The sequence below is a fragment of the Salvelinus namaycush genome, chromosome 13 (genome assembly GCF_016432855.1).
Source record: "Salvelinus namaycush isolate Seneca chromosome 13, SaNama_1.0, whole genome shotgun sequence".
Classification (NCBI taxonomy): Eukaryota; Metazoa; Chordata; class Actinopteri; order Salmoniformes; family Salmonidae; genus Salvelinus; species Salvelinus namaycush.
The window spans coordinates 40,756,255-40,775,488 of NC_052319.1; the positions used below are offsets into that span (position 1 = coordinate 40,756,255).

Below are 19,234 nucleotides of genomic sequence, written 5' to 3' on the forward strand. Positions count from 1 at the left end.
CTACAATACAACACATTATTACACAACTGCTCTAACACTATATATCTACAATACAACACATTATTACACCACTGCTCTACCACTATATATCTACAATACAACACATTATTACACCACTACTCTACCACTATATATCTACAATACAACACATTATTACACCACTACTCTACCACTATATATCTACAATACAACACATTATTACACCACTACTCTACCACTATATATCTACAATACAACACATTATTACACCACTACTCTACCACTATATATCTACAATACAACACATTATTACATCACTACTCTACCATATCTACAATACAACACATTATTGCACCACTACTCTACCACTATATATCTACAATACAACACATTATTACACCACTACTCTACCACTATATATCTACAATACAACACATTATTACACCACTGCTCTACCACTACATATCTACAATACAACACATTATTACACCACTACTCTACCACTATATATCTACAATACAACACATTATTACACCACTACTCTACCACTATATATCTACAATACAACACATTATTACACCACTACTCTACCACTATATATCTACAATACAACCCATTATTACACCACTACTCTACCACTATATATCTACAATACAACACATTATTACACCACTACTCTACCACTACATATCTACAATACAACACATTATTACACCACTACTCTACCACTATATATCTACAATACAACTCATTATTACACCACTACTCTACCATATCTACAATACAACACATTATTACACCACTACTCTACCACTATATATCTACAATATAACACATTATTACACCACTACTCTACCACTATATATCTACAATACAACACATTATTACACCACTATATATCTACAATACAACTCATTATTACACCACTACTCTACCACTACATATCTACAATACAACACATTATTACACCACTACTCTACCACTCTATATCTACAATACAATACATTATTACACCACTACTCTACCACTATATATCTACAATACAACACATTATTACACCACTACTCTACCACTATATATCTACAATACAACACATTATTACACCACTACTCTACCACTATATATCTACAATACAACACATTATTACACCACTACTCTACCACTATATATCTACAATACAACACATTATTACACCACTACTCTACCATATCTACAATACAACACATTATTACACCACTACTCTACCACTATATATCTACAATACAACACATTATTACACCACTGCTCTACCACTACATATCTACAATACAACACATTATTACACACTACTCTACCACTACATATCTACAATACAACACATTATTACACCACTACTCTACCACTATATATATACAATACAACACATTATTACACCACTGCTCTACCACTACATATCTACAATACAACACATTATTACACCACTACTCTACCACTACATATCTACAATACAAAATCCACAATGCAGCAATATTACAATGTACGTGTGTGTAGAGTGCGTGTGTTAGGAGGTGTCCATGTGTGTGGTGTGCCTTTGTGTGTAAATTAAATCCTTAACAATGAAGACCTGCGCTACAGCGCGATAAAAATGTAAATGCAATGTTCCGGTGTTAGTGGAGACTGCATATTCCGGCCCAATCGGTAATGATCTTTAAATTTCAAGCGTAGTATAGCGGTGAACATTGGCGATACGTATTTAATCAAGCTCTAGGCAACTAAACCATTCATGCATTAATCACCCAATGATGACTCAGATCCAACTCTCTCACAACTTTACTAATTATGACATTGCTGTATAGTACATCCATGACTAGAGTCTATAGCAGCGGTTTCCAGCCTTTTAATGTATGTTCCGGAACCACTAATTCACCGTCAAATTCACTAATTCACCGTCAAATTCTGGAGTCCCAGAATTGTTTTACATAAAATATATTTTGCGTCAAATTTTAGTTTAACACGAATGTAACACGAATGTAACAGATTAAAGGCCTATTGAAATTACTGTATTATTATGAACAATTTACATTGTGAAAAGTAATGTAAAATGTATTATTTAAGCAATAAGACATTCGCGAGGCAGGGCTTTATCATGAATCCAGCCCCAGGTAAATGGCGTTGTTCAGTCAACCCATTTACCTCCTGTGACTGTATTCCTGATACACAGCCCTGCCTTATTGCTTAATTATAAAACTTAACAAAATATTTAAATAACAATGAATTACATATTTTCATTAAAATGTTATTTTGATAAGTCAAGTCATACAATTACATTTTTCCACCAGAAGATATAGTCCGGACAAAAATCTGGTTGTTAGTTATTTTGGTCATGTTGCTACAGACATGTTTTTAGTTCATCCTTAATTGTTTTTGCATAGTTGCTATGCAAAAAGACTGGTCATCCATTCTCAACAAAATGGTTGCTATGCAGGCTGGATAACTTTCTTGTAGCTAGCTAGCTCGCTAGCCTAACTCAAGCCACGTCAGACATTGAAACTGGAATGACAGTAGACTAGCTGCATTTTCATATTTTTTTTTTGCCTTTTTGCTAATGGCATTTACTTGGATATGTCCATGATGCTGCGTGATTTCGACTGGCTCAGGAAAAGTGGTCTCGTCGGCACCGTTCACTATATGTATGGTACTACTGAGCTCGACGTTCAAGAGTGAAACATTGTTTCCGAGGTTGGACAGGCAGACAGTGAGGCTTATATTAACCCCCGCTGTACCAAACTAAATGCTAGGCTTATATTAACCCCTGCTGTACCAAACTAAATGCTAGGCTTATATTAACCCCCGCTGTACCAAACTAAATGCTAGGCTTATATTAACCCCTGCTGTACCAAACTAAATGCTAGGCTTATATTAACCCCCGCTGTACCAAACTAAATGCTAGGCTTATATTAAACCCCCACTGTACCAAACTAAATGCTAGGCTTATATTAACCCCCGCTGTACCAAACTAAATGCTAGGCTTATATTAACCCCCGCTGTACCAAACTAAATGCTAGGCTTATATTAACCCCTGCTGTACCAAACTAAATGCTAGGCTTATATTAACCCCCGCTGTACCAAACTAAATGCTAGGCTTATATTAAACCCCCACTGTACCAAACTTAAAGCTAGGCTTATATTAACCCCCGCTGTACCAAACTAAATGCTAGGCTTATATTAAACCCCCACTGTACCAACCTTAAAGCTAGGCTTATATTAACCCCCGCTGTACCAAACTAAATGCTAGGCTTATGTTAACCCCTGCTGTACCAAACTAAATGCTAGGCTTATATTAACCCCTGCTGTACCAAACTAAATGCTAGGCTTATATTAAACCCCCACTGTACCAAACTAAATGCTAGGCTTATGTTAACCCCTGCTGTACCAAACTAAATGCTAGGCTTATATTAAACCCCCACTGTACCAAACTAAATGCTAGGCTTATGTTAACCCCTGCTGTACCAAACTAAATGCTAGGCTTATATTAAACCCCCACTGTACCAAACTAAATGCTAGGCTTATGTTAACCCCTGCTGTACCAAACTAAATGATAGGCTTATGTTAACCCCTGCTGTACCAAACTAAATGCTAGGCTTATATTAACCCCTGCTGTACCAAACTTAAAGCTAGGCTGGAAGCAAAGGGAAATAATGTGCGAGTTGAGATAAATACAAGAGATGATTCTGACAGCAACATGAACATGATATTCTGATGGAGGTGCAGTGATCGTTTTCAGATGGAACTTTTTATTTTATTTTTTATTTTATATATATTTTTTAATATATATATATTTTTCAGATGGAACTGTTAGCAGGCATAAGTGTGTTTGTGACGGCCATTACAGCACAGCTTGGAACGCTGCTCGTCCAATCAGTATCCAGGATCCAAACAACCAGTTGTTAAGCTCCCAACTGTTCTTCTTTTTTGAAGATAACATTTACATTTAAGTCATTTAGCAGACGCTCTTATCCAGAGCGACTTACAAGTACATACATTCATACTTTTTTTTGTACTGGCCCCCCGTGGGAATCGAACCCACAACCCTGGCGTTGCAAGCGCCATGCTCTACCAACTGAGCCACACGGGGCCACAAATCTTAAAGGCCCAATGATGCCATTTTTATATCAATTTCAAATAATTTCTGGGTAACAATTAAGTACCTTACTATAATAGATTTCCCTAAAAAAAAAAGTTTAATTTTCTCAAGCAAGAATTTTGTTAGAACTGTCTGGGAGTGGTCTGAGTGGGGAGGGGAAAACTAAAAACTAGCTGTTATTGGCAGAGAGGTTTGGAACTCTATTTGTTATTGGTCTTATTAACCAATTTACCGCATGGTGATGTCACCATGGAAAGCCGAAACTCCCGCCCTTGCAAACCTGCTGATAAGAACTACCTGATACATGTGTAAATATTAAGCACATTTTTTTCCTACTGAGCTATTTACTTTATGTTCGTATTATTATATTTTCTTATTTCTTATTGTTGTTGCATTGTCCAGAAGGAACCTGCAAGTAAGCATTTCATTGGACGGTGTATACCATGTGTATCGTGTACATACGACTAATAAAACTTTAAACCTGAAACTGTGTAGATTGTATTTTCAACCAGCAACTATCAGGAAATAACACTGATCAGATGTTTCACACTTTTACAGCAAGTTTCATCAGCTGTTGTACAACACTGGGCCTCAAATAAATGAATACAAAATTCAAAAATTAATTGCGGACAACCTGCAGTGCCTCTACGGACTACTGACCCCAGGTTATAAATATTTGGAAAGTTCTTTTTGGCTGTTATGCATTTAAAATGTTCCTTATTTTACATTGACATGTTTGTTATTTAGCAGATGCTCTTATCCAGAGTGATTAACATTCATCTTAAGATAGCTATATGAGACTTAAGTGATAATGCCTGAGAAGCCGACTTCGTCTCGGGCCTAACAACACCCGTGCCAGTGTAACCGATGTGAAATGGCTAGCTAGTTAGCAGTGGTGCGCCCTAATAGCGTTTCAATCGGTGACGTCACTCGCTCTAAGATCTGAAGTAGTTGTTCCCCTTGCTCTGCAAGGGCCATGGCTTTTGTGGCGCAATGGGTAACGATGCTTCATGGGTGTCAGTTGTTGATACGTGCAGAGGGTCCCTGGTTCGAGCCCGGGTCGGGGCGAGGGGACAGACGAAAGCTAAACTGTTACACCAATTTATCCTCCAAACACCGGATTCAAGGGCATTATCACTTTGATACAATGGGTTACCAACATATTAAAATAATGATTGACATTTTCATTAAAACCATTATTTTTATGAATGTATTCATACTATTTCATCCTTCCACAAGATATAGCCCCGACACAAATATAGAGTTCGTACCCAAGCCGGCTGGTTGTTTGTTCTATCGGTTCGGTTGCCAGAGACGCGACCCAGTCGTTCGTTCTAAATGTTCCATTGCCATACTGGCTGGCAACGTTCTTATCCCTTCCTTGCTAGCTAACCAACTACGGCTAACTTACAGTCACATCAAATAGCGCAGCTAGAATAACAACAGTAGCTGCATTTGCATTTGTTTAAGCTGTTTTCCAGTAAAATGTATTTGGACACATCCATAACAATGAGTTAATGAGGCATGATATCGTCTGGCATAGAAAATGTACTCTCGTCAGGACACTGTTGTTCAGAGGAGCTAGCCAACAACACAGTTAACACAATCACTTCAAACTGAAGCTGGAAAGACTTCAAACTAACTGCACTTTGTTTCTCGTTTTACCTTTTTTCAATTTACATTTCTTTGTATATCTCCATAAAAATTATGCCAGGTGATTCATGATTTCGACTGGCTGAGAAACGCTGCCTGTCTGTCTCGTCTCGACTCCCGACACGTTTATTACTATGGGACAGCAGGAGTTTGAATTTGAATATTGAATATTGAAACAATGTTACAGATGTCGGAGAGACAGACAGCAAGGTTTATACAAATCTCTGCTGTTGAATACTGAATGGTAGTCTAAAATACATGTAAGATAATGTCTAGATGCTTTTTATAGTGGTGATCAAGTTTATAAATTGCCTGGCTGGGCTGATGAGACAGTGGATTGCGCAGTCAGATGGAACAGAGTAAATAGGCATTTTTAACATCATCAATTTAGTCGGTGGTAACTTGTGGAATAGACACCGGCTGGAATTCAGTTTTAACCAATCATCATTCAGGATTAGACCCACCCATTATATTAAACCACATATAACAGTCAAAGCAAGTACATTTTATGTTGTTTGATTGTCTTGCACAACAATGTAGTATTACTCTTCTCTGTTTTAACTTTGCTCCAAGGATTACTTTGTCTTTCCACCAGGGTTAAGCAGTGAGGCATAAGGAGAATACGAGAACATTGGTTTGATGTCTGAGAGGGTTATTCGTTAATGGTTATATAATCCTGGATGGACTTAATATTGGGATTACGCTCCAGAAGAATTGTTCCATGTATGGGTCTATAGATAGCATCATGGGCTTACCTCCCTGAATGAAAACAGCAAGATAATACCAAAATGGACTGTTAATGCCAGAACACTTTGCTCAACAAAACAAAGAATTTAAATCAACTGCTTGTTGAAATCCTAAGGCCTATGTTGAAGTAATTGTCCACCATGTTTTTCCCCCTTGGTTTTATCATATTAAGTACAAGCCCTTCGTATTGCAACGCCATAAAGTCATTGTGATATATAGAGTGCATTCGGAAAGTTTTCAGACACCTTCCCTTATTCTACATTTTGTTACGTTACAGCCTTATTGATTAAATAAAAACAATTCCTCATCAATATACACACACAATACCACATAATGACAAAGTGAAAACAGGTTTTAGGAAAAAAAATACAGAAATACCTTATTTACATACATATGCAGACCCTTTGCTATGAGACTGGAAAATGAGCTCAGACGCATTCCTGTGTCCATTGATCATCCTTGAGATGTTTCTACAACTTGATTGGAGTTCACCTGTGGTAAATTCAATTGATTGGACATGTTGTGGAAACGCGTACACCTGTCTATATACAGGTCCCACAGTTGACAGTGCGTGTCAGAGCAAAAATCAAGCCATGAGGTCGAAGGAATTGTCCGTAGAGCTCCGAGACAGGATTATGTCGAGGCACAAATCTGGGGAATTGTACCAAAATATTTCTGCAGCATTGAAGGTCCCCAAGAACACAGTGGCCTCCATCATTCTTAAATGGAAGAAGTTTGGAACCACCAAGATTCTTCCTAGAGCTGGCCGTCCGGCCAAACTGATCAATCGGGGTAGAAGGGCCTGGGAGGTGGCCCGATGGTCACTCTGACAGAGCTCCTGAATTCCTCTGTGGAGATGGGAGAACCTTCCAGAAGGACAACCATCTGCAGCACTCCACCAATCTGGCCTTTATGGTAGAGTGGTCAGACGAAAGCCACTCCTCAGTAAAAGGCACATGACAGCCCACTTTGAGGTTGCCAAAAGGCACCTAAAGGACTCTCAGACCATGAGAAACAACATTCTCTGGTCTGGTGAAACCAAGATTGAACTATTTGGCCTGAATGCCAAGCGTCACATCTGGAGGAAACCTGGCACCATCCCTACGGTGAAGCATGGTGGTGGCAGCATCATGCTGTGGGGATGTTTCTCAGCGGCAGGGACTGGGAGTCTAGTCATAATCAAGGGAAAGATAAACGGAGCAAAGTACCGAGAGACCCTTGATGAAAACCTGCTCTAGATCGCTCAGGACCTTAGATGGGCCAAAGGTTAACCTTACAACAGGACAATGACCCTTAGCACACAGCCAAGACAACGCAGGAGTGGCTTCGGGTCAAGTTCCCGGAATTGAACTCGATCGAACATCTTTGGAGAGACCTGAAAATAGCTATGCAGCGACGCTCCCCATCCAACCTGACAGACGTTGAAAGTATCTGCAGAGAAGAATGGGAGAAACTCCCCAAATACAGGTGTGCCAAGCTTGTAGCGTCATACCCAAGAAGACTCAAGGCTGTAATCGCTGACAAAGGTGCTTCAACAAAGTACTGAGTAAAGGGTCTGAATACTTATGTAAATGTAATATTTCATATTTTTTTATTTTTTTTAACGTTTGTAAACATTTCTAAAAACCTGTTTTTGCTTTTTCATTATGGGGTATTGTGTTTAGATTGATGAGGAAAAAAATATATATTTTATCCATTTTAGAATAAGGCTGTAAAGTAATAAAATGTGGAAAAAGTCAAGGGGTCTGAATACTTTCCGAATGCGCTGTACAGTACAGTATGATGAAAACAATTGAAGAATTTAGTAAACAGAGAACTTTGGAGAACTGAAGGTGTCTGTGAAGTCACTGTTTAGCTAATGTTGGGAAGCTCTCTCAGGTCGGCCTTTTCACATTGCCATTTCATTAGGCTCTGTGCTTCAGCGTGCACAGAAATAGCATTTTTTTTATTTTTTTTTATTAAACTGCTCATCAAAATTATTTATTTATACCCAAGCAGAGGTGACGAAAGCAATTATAATTGCTCTGTGCTGCCTGCTGTGGATGGATGGATGGAAGGTGCCTGGAGATCCATAGAGCCCTGGCTGGAGAACAGCTGATGCAGCCTCACAGAAACAGCCCATAACTCCATGATAAATGCTCTAATGCAGTTCATAAAGTTTAAATGGACTCATTATGATAATTTAATCGGCTGAAAAATACATTTATTTTATACAGCTGTATGTCTAGTAGTATGTTTGCACGTCTAGTTGTATAATGCACTTGAAATAATTGACTTGGTGAAGAAAACATCATGTGATGACATACGGAGTCATAAAGGGAATAGTTATGGTTGGTTAATACTGTTGCCAGGTCAAAATAACATTGCTTTTATGTAAATAGGGTATCTCCCCGTCTCGCCTGTCTCTCTTCCATAAACGTTTGACAGTTAGGGTGGCATGCCAGTTGGCATTTCAACTCCCAACAGGAGATAAAGCATCCACTTCCTCTCAGAGATGATTTATCCTGTGCCATTCATTTGAAAGTGTTTGGATCCCTGAAGAACCTCCCTGTCCAACCCTGAAAGACAGACAGCAGGCCCAGACTATATAACCCGCTCTGCCAAGAACCTCCCTGTTCAACACTGAAAGACAGACAGCAGGTCCAGACTATATAACCCGCTCTGCCAAGAACCTCCCTGTCCAACACTGAAAGACAGACAGCAGGCCCAGACTATATAACCCGATCTTCCAAGAACCTCCCTGTCCAACACTGAAAGACAGACAGCAGGCCCAGACTACATAACCCGCTCTTCCAAGAACCTCCCTGTTCAACACTGAAAGACAGACAGCAGGCCCAGACTACATAACCCGCTCTTCCAAGAACCTCCCTGTCCAACACTGAAAGACAGACAGCAGGTCCAGACTATATAACCCGCTCTGCCAAGAACCTCCCTGTTCAACACTGAAAGACAGACAGCAGGTCCAGACTATATAACCCGCTCTGCCAAGAACCTCCCTGTCCAACACTGAAAGACAGACAGCAGGCCCAGACTACATAACCCGCTCTTCCAAGAACCTCCCTGTCCAACACTGAAAGACAGACAGCAGGCCCAGACTATATAACCCACTCTGCCAAGAACCTCCCTGTCCAACACTGAAAGACAGACAGCAGGCCCAGACTACATAACCCGCTCTTCCAAGAACCTCCCTGTCCAACACTGAAAGACAGACAGCAGGCCCAGACTATATAACCCACTCTGCCAAGAACCTCCCTGTCCAACACTGAAAGACAGACAGCAGGCCCAGACTACATAACCCACTCTTCCAAGAACCTCCCTGTCCAACACTGAAAGACAGACAGCAGGCCCAGACTATATAACCCACTCTGCCAAGAACCTCCCTGTCCAACACTGAAAGACAGACAGCAGGCCCAGACTATATAACCCACTCTGCCAAGAACCTCCCTGTCCAACACTGAAAGACAGACAGCAGGCCCAGACTACATAACCCACTCTTCCAAGAACCTCCCTGTCCAACACTGAAAGACAGACAGCAGGCCCAGACTACATAACCCACTCGGGCCAACTCCATTTCTCTGTTACTTCCTTCAGATGGACTTCCTTCAGCCTTTTGAGAGTTGATGCACTGTAATCGTTGTCACTGGCAAGTCATCTAAATTGTGAATTTCATTGTTTTGTAATGTGAATGTAAGGTGTGACACTTTCCAGAGAAATGCTCTCTTTTGTCATATATTTACAGAGTTCTGCTTTGTTTCTTACATCTGGAAATAGTGGACTGCTGATATCATATGCCAGGCTATCATCTGCCTTTTTACAATCGGCACAGTCAGAACTAACACTGTCCTGAGATCAGGTGGTAAAATGACAGAAAAGTTGGCAGAACAGTTTTCGAAACACAGACAGTGACCTGACCGGTCAGGTTTTTGTCAGGAAGGAAGAGAGACTGAGCAAGCCAAAACCAAAGGTATGGGACCAAAAGCATTCCTCATCCAGAGGAAGCAGCTATTCCTTCCTCTCATCATGTCTGAATTGATTTAGGAAAATAGAAATCCATCGCAGGGAACTGTCTAAACACTAAGAGCATTACAATGTACTATAGCTGAGGCACACAGTTGTATAATTTATCATTATAGTCTAACGGAAATTAATTTTAAAAATATGTCATGAAGATGAAAAACATGTCAGATGAACGTGAGGAAACAATGTAGAACCTTTGGAACTTGAACCATAACACATACTGTTCCTTCTAACTCTAGAACCAATAATGATACTTTTAACTACAACCAATAATGATCCTTCTAACTCTAGAACCAACAATGATAATTTTAACTCTAGAACTAATATTCATAATTTAACTAGAACCAATAATGAACATTTTAACTCTAGAACCAATAATGATCATTCTAACTCTAGAACCAACACCATCGAGAGCATCCTGACTGATTGCATCACTGCCTGGTATGACAACTGCTCGGCCTCCGATCGCAAGGCACTACAGAGGGTAGTGCGTACAGCCCAGTACATCACTGGGGCCAAGCTTCCTGCCATCCAGAATCTCTATATCAGGCGATGTCAGAGGAAGACCCTAAAAATTGTCAAAGACTCCAGCCACCCTAATCATAGACTGTTCTCTCTGCTACAGCACGGCAAGCGGTAATGGAGTGCCAAGTCTAGGTCCAAAAGGCTTCATAACAGCTTCTACTCCCAAGCCATAAGACTCCTGAACATCTAATCAAAGGGCTACCCAGACCCCTCTTTTACGCTGCTGCTACTCTCTGTTTATAATCTATGCATAGACACTTTAACTCTACCTACATGTACTGTACATATTACCTCAATTACCTCAGCTAACCGGTGCCCCCGCATATTGACTCTGTACCGGTACTCCCTGTATATAGCCTCGTTTGTTATTTTACTGCTGCTGTTTAATTATTTGTTACTTTTATTTTAATTTTTTTTACTTATCTATTTTTTTACTGACCACTTATTTTTTATTTATTTTCTTAACTTCTTAAAGCATTGTTGGTTAAGGGCTTGTGACAAATACAATTTATTTGATTTGATTCTTCTAACTCTAGAACCAATAAAATTGGAAATATTTTTACCCCCTCCCCTCTCTTTCTTACTTTTATTTTGCTTAACATAAGAGATTTCAGACATGTACAGGTATCTAAATACTTCTGTTACGTTTATGATTTGCATTCCTTCTACATTAGCCAGAGAGCACTACATTGCATGTTCCTTCTGGGATGTAAACGAATAGAGCTAAGATGTGGCTTCGCAGTGGGTAACATCGGCATACTTGAGTCCAGCTTGTCAAGACTTGGAGCATGCTAAGTGCAATTCATTTAGCAACGCTGCCTTTTTGCAGTGAGGTCTATGGCTGCATCTCCATATAAATTAAATATCTTTGTCTTTTCATAAAGTCTCTGTTAACATTATTTATTTAGGTTATTTTGTACTTTGGCTGTTATATATTTTATATGCTTAAATTCAAAAAGGTGAAGCGGGGTGAATAATCATTTTTGTAAAAGATAAAGCCTCTTAAAAAAAATATTTAAAAACTCAAGACAATAGCCCCATGTGAAAGCGAGGGAGCACAAAGGAAAATGCTGCAACCACAAAAAAATGAATCCTTGTAGACTAAAACAAACAACCCCTAAAACCTGGTCATTCTAGTACTATAGACTGACTCAGGGACACAGTATGACAATACCTTGGCACAGAGGTCAGGGGGGAATTACAAACAGACAAAAAGTAATCCCACACAAGACAAGGGTATTAACATCTGGATAAAGAGTAATGAGCACCAGTTCTGGGTTTGTTGGTTAGTTCTGACATTTGCTGTCATGCTCAGAATAAGTTCATTCGTTTGTATCTGAAGAATGAAGGAGTTGACATGGCCACGGATGTTGTAATCAGATATAATGTAGGATTTGTGCTGACGTGACCACCTAGTAGGTAGAGTATCTTACAACTGGCAAGAAATATCAGAAATGCAGAGCTCGAGTTTGACCACAACTACATTAAAGTCTGCCACTCTTCCTTTTCGATTTATTTAACATTTATTTAACTAGGCAAGTCAGTTAAGAACAAATTCTTATTTTACAATGACGGCCTACCCCGGCCAAACCCTAACCCGGACGACGCTGGGCAAATTATGCGCCGCCCTATGGGATTCCCAATTATGGCAGGTTGTGATACAGCCTGGAATCGAACCAGGGTGTCTGTAGTGACGCCTCTAGCACTGAGATGTAGTGCCTCAGACCGCTGCGCCACTCGGGAGCCCTGAGTGACATCAGTCAAATACAGAACAACAGGAAGGAGGGGAATGAGCCCTGAGTAACATTAGTCAAATACAGAGCAACAGGAAGGAGGGGAATGAGCCCTGAGTAACATTAGTCAAATACAGAACAACAGGAAGGAGGGGAATGAGCCCTGAGTAACATTAGTCAAATACAGAACAACAGGAAGGAGGGGAATGAGCCCTGAGTAACATTAGTCAAATACAGAACAACAGGAAGGAGGGGGATGAGCCCTGAGTGACATTAGTCAAATACAGAACAACAGGAAGGAGGGGAATGAGCCCTGAGTGACATTAGTCAAATACAGAACAACAGGAAGGAGGGGAATGAGCCCTGAGTGACATCAGTCAAATACAGAACAACAGGAAGGAGGGGGATGAGCCCTGAGTGACATCAGTCAAATACAGAACAACAGGAAGGAGGGGAATGAGCCCTGAGTAACATTAGTCAAATACAGAACAACAATAAGGAGGGGCTTGTCATTATCCTTCACAATCGCCTCGGTTATGATAAATATGTAAATCTTTTATCTATTGTGGAACTAATGTGCACTTTTTCCAAATGGATAACTTTGCATAGAATCAAATACAGTATGAATTTAAATAGTAATCTCCCTGGGGGCGTTATGTAAAAACCTGATGGTAAACTATGTTCCAGAGTACATACATTATCTTTATAATGTATATATACTGTATGGCACTACTCGTTACTTAACTTCTTATGGCTGCAAGGGGCAGTATTGAGTACCCTGATAAAATGTGTCCATTTCAAACGGCCTCGTACTCAATTCTTGCTCGTACAATATGCATATTATTATTACTATTGGATAGAAAACACTCTCTAGTTTCTAAAACCGTTTGAATTATTTCTCTGAGTGAAACAGAACTCATTCTGCAGCACTTTTCCTGACCCGGAAGTTCAAAGTCTGAAATCGATGCTCTCTTCCTCTTCCTGCCTATAAATGGGCACAAGAGCTATTAGTATACATGCACGTCATACACCTTCCTCTGGGTGTCAAGAAGGCTGTGAGAGAAGAAATGAGGTGATTATCTCGATCTGGGATGGAATAAATCCTCTTGGAATGACGTGTACCCCAGTTCCGGTACTCTGAAGAACGCGATTTGGACAGTGGGGTTGCCTTTTGTTTTGCTGACGTTATAGGCGACTATTATTTCCGGCTTTGATTTTATTTGATACATGTCACCATATCATCGTAAAGTATGTTTTTTCAATATAGTTTCATCAGATTATTGAAATTTTTTCGGGAGTTTTGCCGTGTTCCGTTCTCTTCCGTTTGTTTACATGGAGAGATCCGTGCAACCCGGCTAGCGCGCTTGCTAAATGGAGAGAGAAAGTTGCCATTCTGAATCCAAACAACGACTCATCTGGACAAAGGACACCTTGTTCAACATTCTGATGAAAGATCAGCAAAAGTAAGACCCAATTTATGATGTTATTTCATATATCTGTCGTAATGTTTCTGGCTATTGTGCTAAGCTAATATAACGCAACATTTTGTTTTCGCTGTAAAACACTTAATAAATCGGAAATATTGTCTGGCATCACAAGATGCCTGTCTTTCATTTGCTGTACACTATGTATTTTTCAGAAATGTTTTATGATGAGTAATTAGGTATTTGACGTTGGTGTCTGTAAATATGGCTGCTTTCGGTGCAATTTCTGAATGTAGCTGCAATGTAAACTATGATTTATACCTGAAATATGCACATTTTTCGAAAAAAACATATGCTATACAATAAATATGTTATCAGACTGTCATCTGATGAGGTTGTTTCTTGGTTAGTGGCTATTTATATCTTTATTTGGCCGAATTTGTGATAGCTACTGATGGAGTCAAAAACTGATGGAGTAATAAAAGTGGAGTCTTTTGCTAACGTGGTTAGCTAATAGATTTACATATTTTGTCTTCCCTGTAAAACATTTTAAAAATCGGACATGTTGGCTGGATTCACGAGATGTGTACCTTTCATATGCTGTATTGGACTTGTTAATGTGTGAAAGTTAAATATTTAAAAAAAATATCTTTTGAATTTCGCGCCCTGCACTTGAAGTGGCTGTTGTCATAAGTGTACCGACGTCGGGCTTGCACGCCAAACAGGATAAACAAAGCAGATATCACATAGAGGCCGTGAAGCCACCCATAGTAAAATGTGGACTATATTCTACGGGTCAGGTTTACAGAGCATTTGCACCTGTGCAAAATATTATCCTGTTATTTTCAGAGGGGAATAAAAGAGCCCAACATTTTTAGATTTGACCTTGATATAACTTATTGGTATTGTTTAGTCTGCAGGTTTTATTCCCCATTGAAAATAACAGCTGTTAACTCTTAGTAGACCTGTCCCTGAATGTGGAGTTGGATTAATACTGTAGATACCGTAGATATCTCCTGGTCTGCTTCCTCCTGTTCACTCCTCTCACTGAGATAGCAGCCTGGAGTTCTCTGCACAATGACAGCATGATCAAACAAAGGAAACACCGGTTAACGCTGATGCTCTGACCTCGATCGCCATAGTGTTGCAATCTAAGATTACCGCATCTCAGTTTCACTGGGATTCTGGGACCAAGCTTGGCATTCTCTTTGTTTTTGGTGAAAGGCCAAGCAAAAAGTAGTCCGTGTGTACTATGTAATGCAAAATCTCTTTTTGTTATTCATGCATAAATAGTGTAACATTCGTATTTATTTGTGAAAAGTCCTGAAGTCTTTCAAAGCCATGCAATGGTGTCCATGTGGACCTTAGAAACCCTTCATCTAGACACATTATTACACTGACTTCCCCTTTAATAAAGGTGTCCATGTGGACCCTAGGAACCCTTCATCTAGACACATTATTACATTATTACACTGACATCCCCTTTAATAAAGGTGTCCATGTGGACCCTAGGAACCCTTCATCTAGACACATTATTACATTATTACACTGACTTCCCCTTTAATAAAGGTGTCCATGTGGACCCTAGGAACCCTTCATCTAGACACATTATTACATTATTACACTGACTTCCCCTTTAATAAAGGTGTCCATGTGGACCCTAGGAACCCTTCATCTAGACACATTATTACATTATTACACTGACTTCTCCTTTAATAAAGGCATTGGCTAAACACTGCCTCATTCAAATAAAACATCAATTGGCTATCAATCAACTGTAAAAAAAAACGCTAATAGATATTGCTACTGTAAATACAAAAAAAAAATGAATTTACTGATAAAATACTTAGATACATGTTGTTCAACAGAATGTATAGGGGTTAAGGTCTACTGACATCACAGCCCTATTTGTTGTGTCTCTTGATAGAACTTGTCAAATGTGAGGGTACATTTCCATGTGAAAGGCTAACTATAATACACAGCCGCATGGTTCTGCCTGGTAATAAAGCATTAATCGCTCCCATGAGGTTTCTGGAGCCATGATCGAGTCCCATGGCGTGTTGGCAAAATACTAGCCCACAAAGCCCAAACGTCAGTGCTTTGACAGGAGCTCATTCAAGTCTTAAGTGCAAGGAATGCGTGGCCACCTTTTTGTGTGTTCCAGCTAAGAGCCTCTCATGATACCATATTAATATGGACACACATGGAGGGAAAGAGGTTAGTTCAACTTAACCTGAAACCAATCATTATTTATTGGTTGTAATTTTGTGGCAAAATTTTATATTTAAGCCGCTAAAAGAAAGTGTGATGGTGTGTGATCACTCCTTGTTCCCAAAGCTCTTGCTCTTTGAAATATTAACAGACATCACATGAGTTTACTGCTGCTGCATTACTGGGGAAATCTGACTGAATGGGGAATTCCATTTGACATGTTTCTAATACTGTTAGCTTTGTTTTGACGTGTCGTAAGCCAAGAGGGCCAGTAGATACAGTATTACACAAAGCGTATAACTGTGAGTTTACCTGATTGTATTGTTCTCTTGTGCTACACTGTTTCCAACCACAATGACTCCTGATTTACACATGAGTCTGAGGAAACATTCCTCGTTGGTTAGCAGAGGATATTAATAGGAGATAGACGATTTATTGAAATATTGGATCCTACCTCAATTTTAAATCTTAAAATGCCCTTGTCATGATGCCTCTATGAATTGTGGAACAACAGGGGTTTTTTCACGCTGCAGTATGTCACATAGATTTTTTAGGATAAGGCAACATTTGGAAAACAACACAATTAGCAATCACATTATTTTTTGCATCTCTGAAAATGTGTGTGGTGAATCTCAACAAAACAAAAAAAGAAAGGTCAGATATTGAATCTGATGTGACAGGCAATTCAGGCACAATATTGTTTATCTAAAATACCCAAATGTTTTCACTTGATTTGAATCAAATATGATTTTTTAATACCACCATTTATTCCACTCAGTGGACACAAATTATTGCACATAGTGAGCTCTTCACAGTCAGTCATTAACTTCTCATACTCCCCAGACATTCCTGAAGCTGTGTACAGTATAGCATAGTACAGCACAGAGCATCTCTTACCTTGAGTTTCTCATAGCGGTCGCTGAGGGCGGCTACTTGGTGGTCCCGATGCCGACCGACCAGTTTGCACAAGGCACAGATCAACTGTTCATCTGTGACACAGTACATGTTCACCTTCTCGTCCTCGTGCTCCAGACACATGAGTCCCCTGATGTGGCAGTCCGACATGGGCTCGATCAGACGGTGGCTGGTGAAGGGCTTCTTATTGGGGTGGGTGGCCTTCAAGCATTCATCGCAGTAGGACACCTCACAGGTGACACAGGTCTTGACGGCATCCTGGGGAGGGTCTTGCTCACAGAACTGGCACTGCACCGTCTCGCTGGGGGAGGTCATGGCCGAGCCGTCCGGGGCGACCCGCTCACGGCGAGTCTCGCTGGGGGAGTTGGGCCCGCTCACGGAAGCCTTCTGGAAGCGGTCGATGATGTTCTGCAGAGTGACGTTACGCTTCAGTCCCTCTAGGCCCCTCTGGTTGAGGGTGATGGCATAGCGACAGGTTGGGCACTGGAAGGCGCTGATGGACTGCACAGGCTCGTTGGGGCTGCAGTGGGAGATCAGGATACGGTGGGCACAGTTGAAGCACAGGCTGTGAGCGCAGGGCAAGAGCAAGGGGTCCTCGAAGAGCTCCAGACAGATTGGGCAGGTCAGCTCCGACTCCAGTGTTTCCATCTTCACACACAACAAAGCGATGTCGTCAGCGAAATCCAGGGAAGCTGATCAGCTATCTGTAGGGATGACATGGACTTCATCATTAGAGAATGGGAGAATGGGAGAGATAGAGAGAGAAAAAGAGAGAGAAGCAAGGGGTTCAAAAGGGTTAAACAGTAGGGGGTTGTCAACTTTCCCAGAATATAAATTAATGAGTAGTCTGACCACATTCCTAATCTAAAGGGAACTGGAGATTACTTGGTGTATTAGAGGAATAAATAGCAATTATTGGATAACACATCTCTGGTATCTTCATCGGGGGTATTGCATGAAATGCAGACACTTCTAAATTGAGTTTCAGTGTATTCTAAACCCCTTACAGAAATATAAATTAAAGCTCAATCGAAATTAAACTTGTTTGGTTAAAAGTAAAGCAATCCATGTAGATATTGAGTTCCCTAGAACTAATTCCTACAATATTTTATAGGGAGGCACATCTGTCCATAGTTCCTGTGATGCAACAGCCAAACAAAAAAGACCGAAATTGGTAAAAAAACAAAACAAACGCTGCATATTTTATAAGAGCTTTGAGTTGTTTTGATGATATAACTCTGGAAACACCATAAATGAGTCATTTTCGTCAAGTGGCCCATGTCTATGGAGAGGCTTGGCTAGGCTAGCTAGCCCAGGGCAGTGAAGCCAGGCAGCTCACTGAAGCAGAAGTCCCTGCCTGTTCACGGCTGGAACTCCTTACTGTGACTGTCCTGATGGACACAGGGCCTTTGTTCCAGGCCAGTCAGACACCCCAGCTGCGAGTGGATGCGCTGTGCCCGTCGCGTCTCCCTGTGTGAACTCTACCTCCACGCATTATGTATGAAAGAAGGCAAAAGCTCATTATCAGGCCAGCCGGGCACAAGTGGTCTTTGAAGTTGAGGACACAGAAACTCGCAGAGAGCTATAGCTAAGGACGGGTTTGTTCTCTCCCCCTGTTCTGTTCAAATCCGCAGGGACACTCAGTTAACCTACTGGAAGATACAACTGTTGCACTCGTCTCACATGTCTGTGATGTAGACAATATGAATTCATCTGTGGGGCTTTGTTGTGCTACTGTTGGTGCTTTGTCCCGGGACATGAAGTTTGTTTTAACAGAAACCTTCTCTCTGTTATCCAAGTTGATGAGCCAAGTCAAGCTAAGGAGGGTAGAATTAGTGTGCCCAATGTTCAAACGTGATGTCAGTACTAAGTACTAAACATAGTACTAAACATATGGTAGAGGTTAC

General features: G+C 40.4%; 1 protein-coding gene across 2 annotated transcripts in view; it reads right to left on the minus strand.

The window, feature by feature from the left end:
- Positions 1–19,234, minus strand: part of LOC120058531 (E3 ubiquitin-protein ligase Midline-1-like) — a 43,068-nt gene that overhangs the window by 12,744 nt on the left and 11,090 nt on the right. For both annotated transcript variants that reach the window (XM_039007255.1, XM_039007254.1), the window contains exon 2: positions 17,310–18,031. In XM_039007255.1, the coding sequence (XP_038863183.1) occupies positions 17,310–17,975 (666 nt within the window). In that variant the 5' untranslated portion in view covers positions 17,976–18,031. The remainder of the gene's footprint in view (positions 1–17,309; positions 18,032–19,234) is intronic.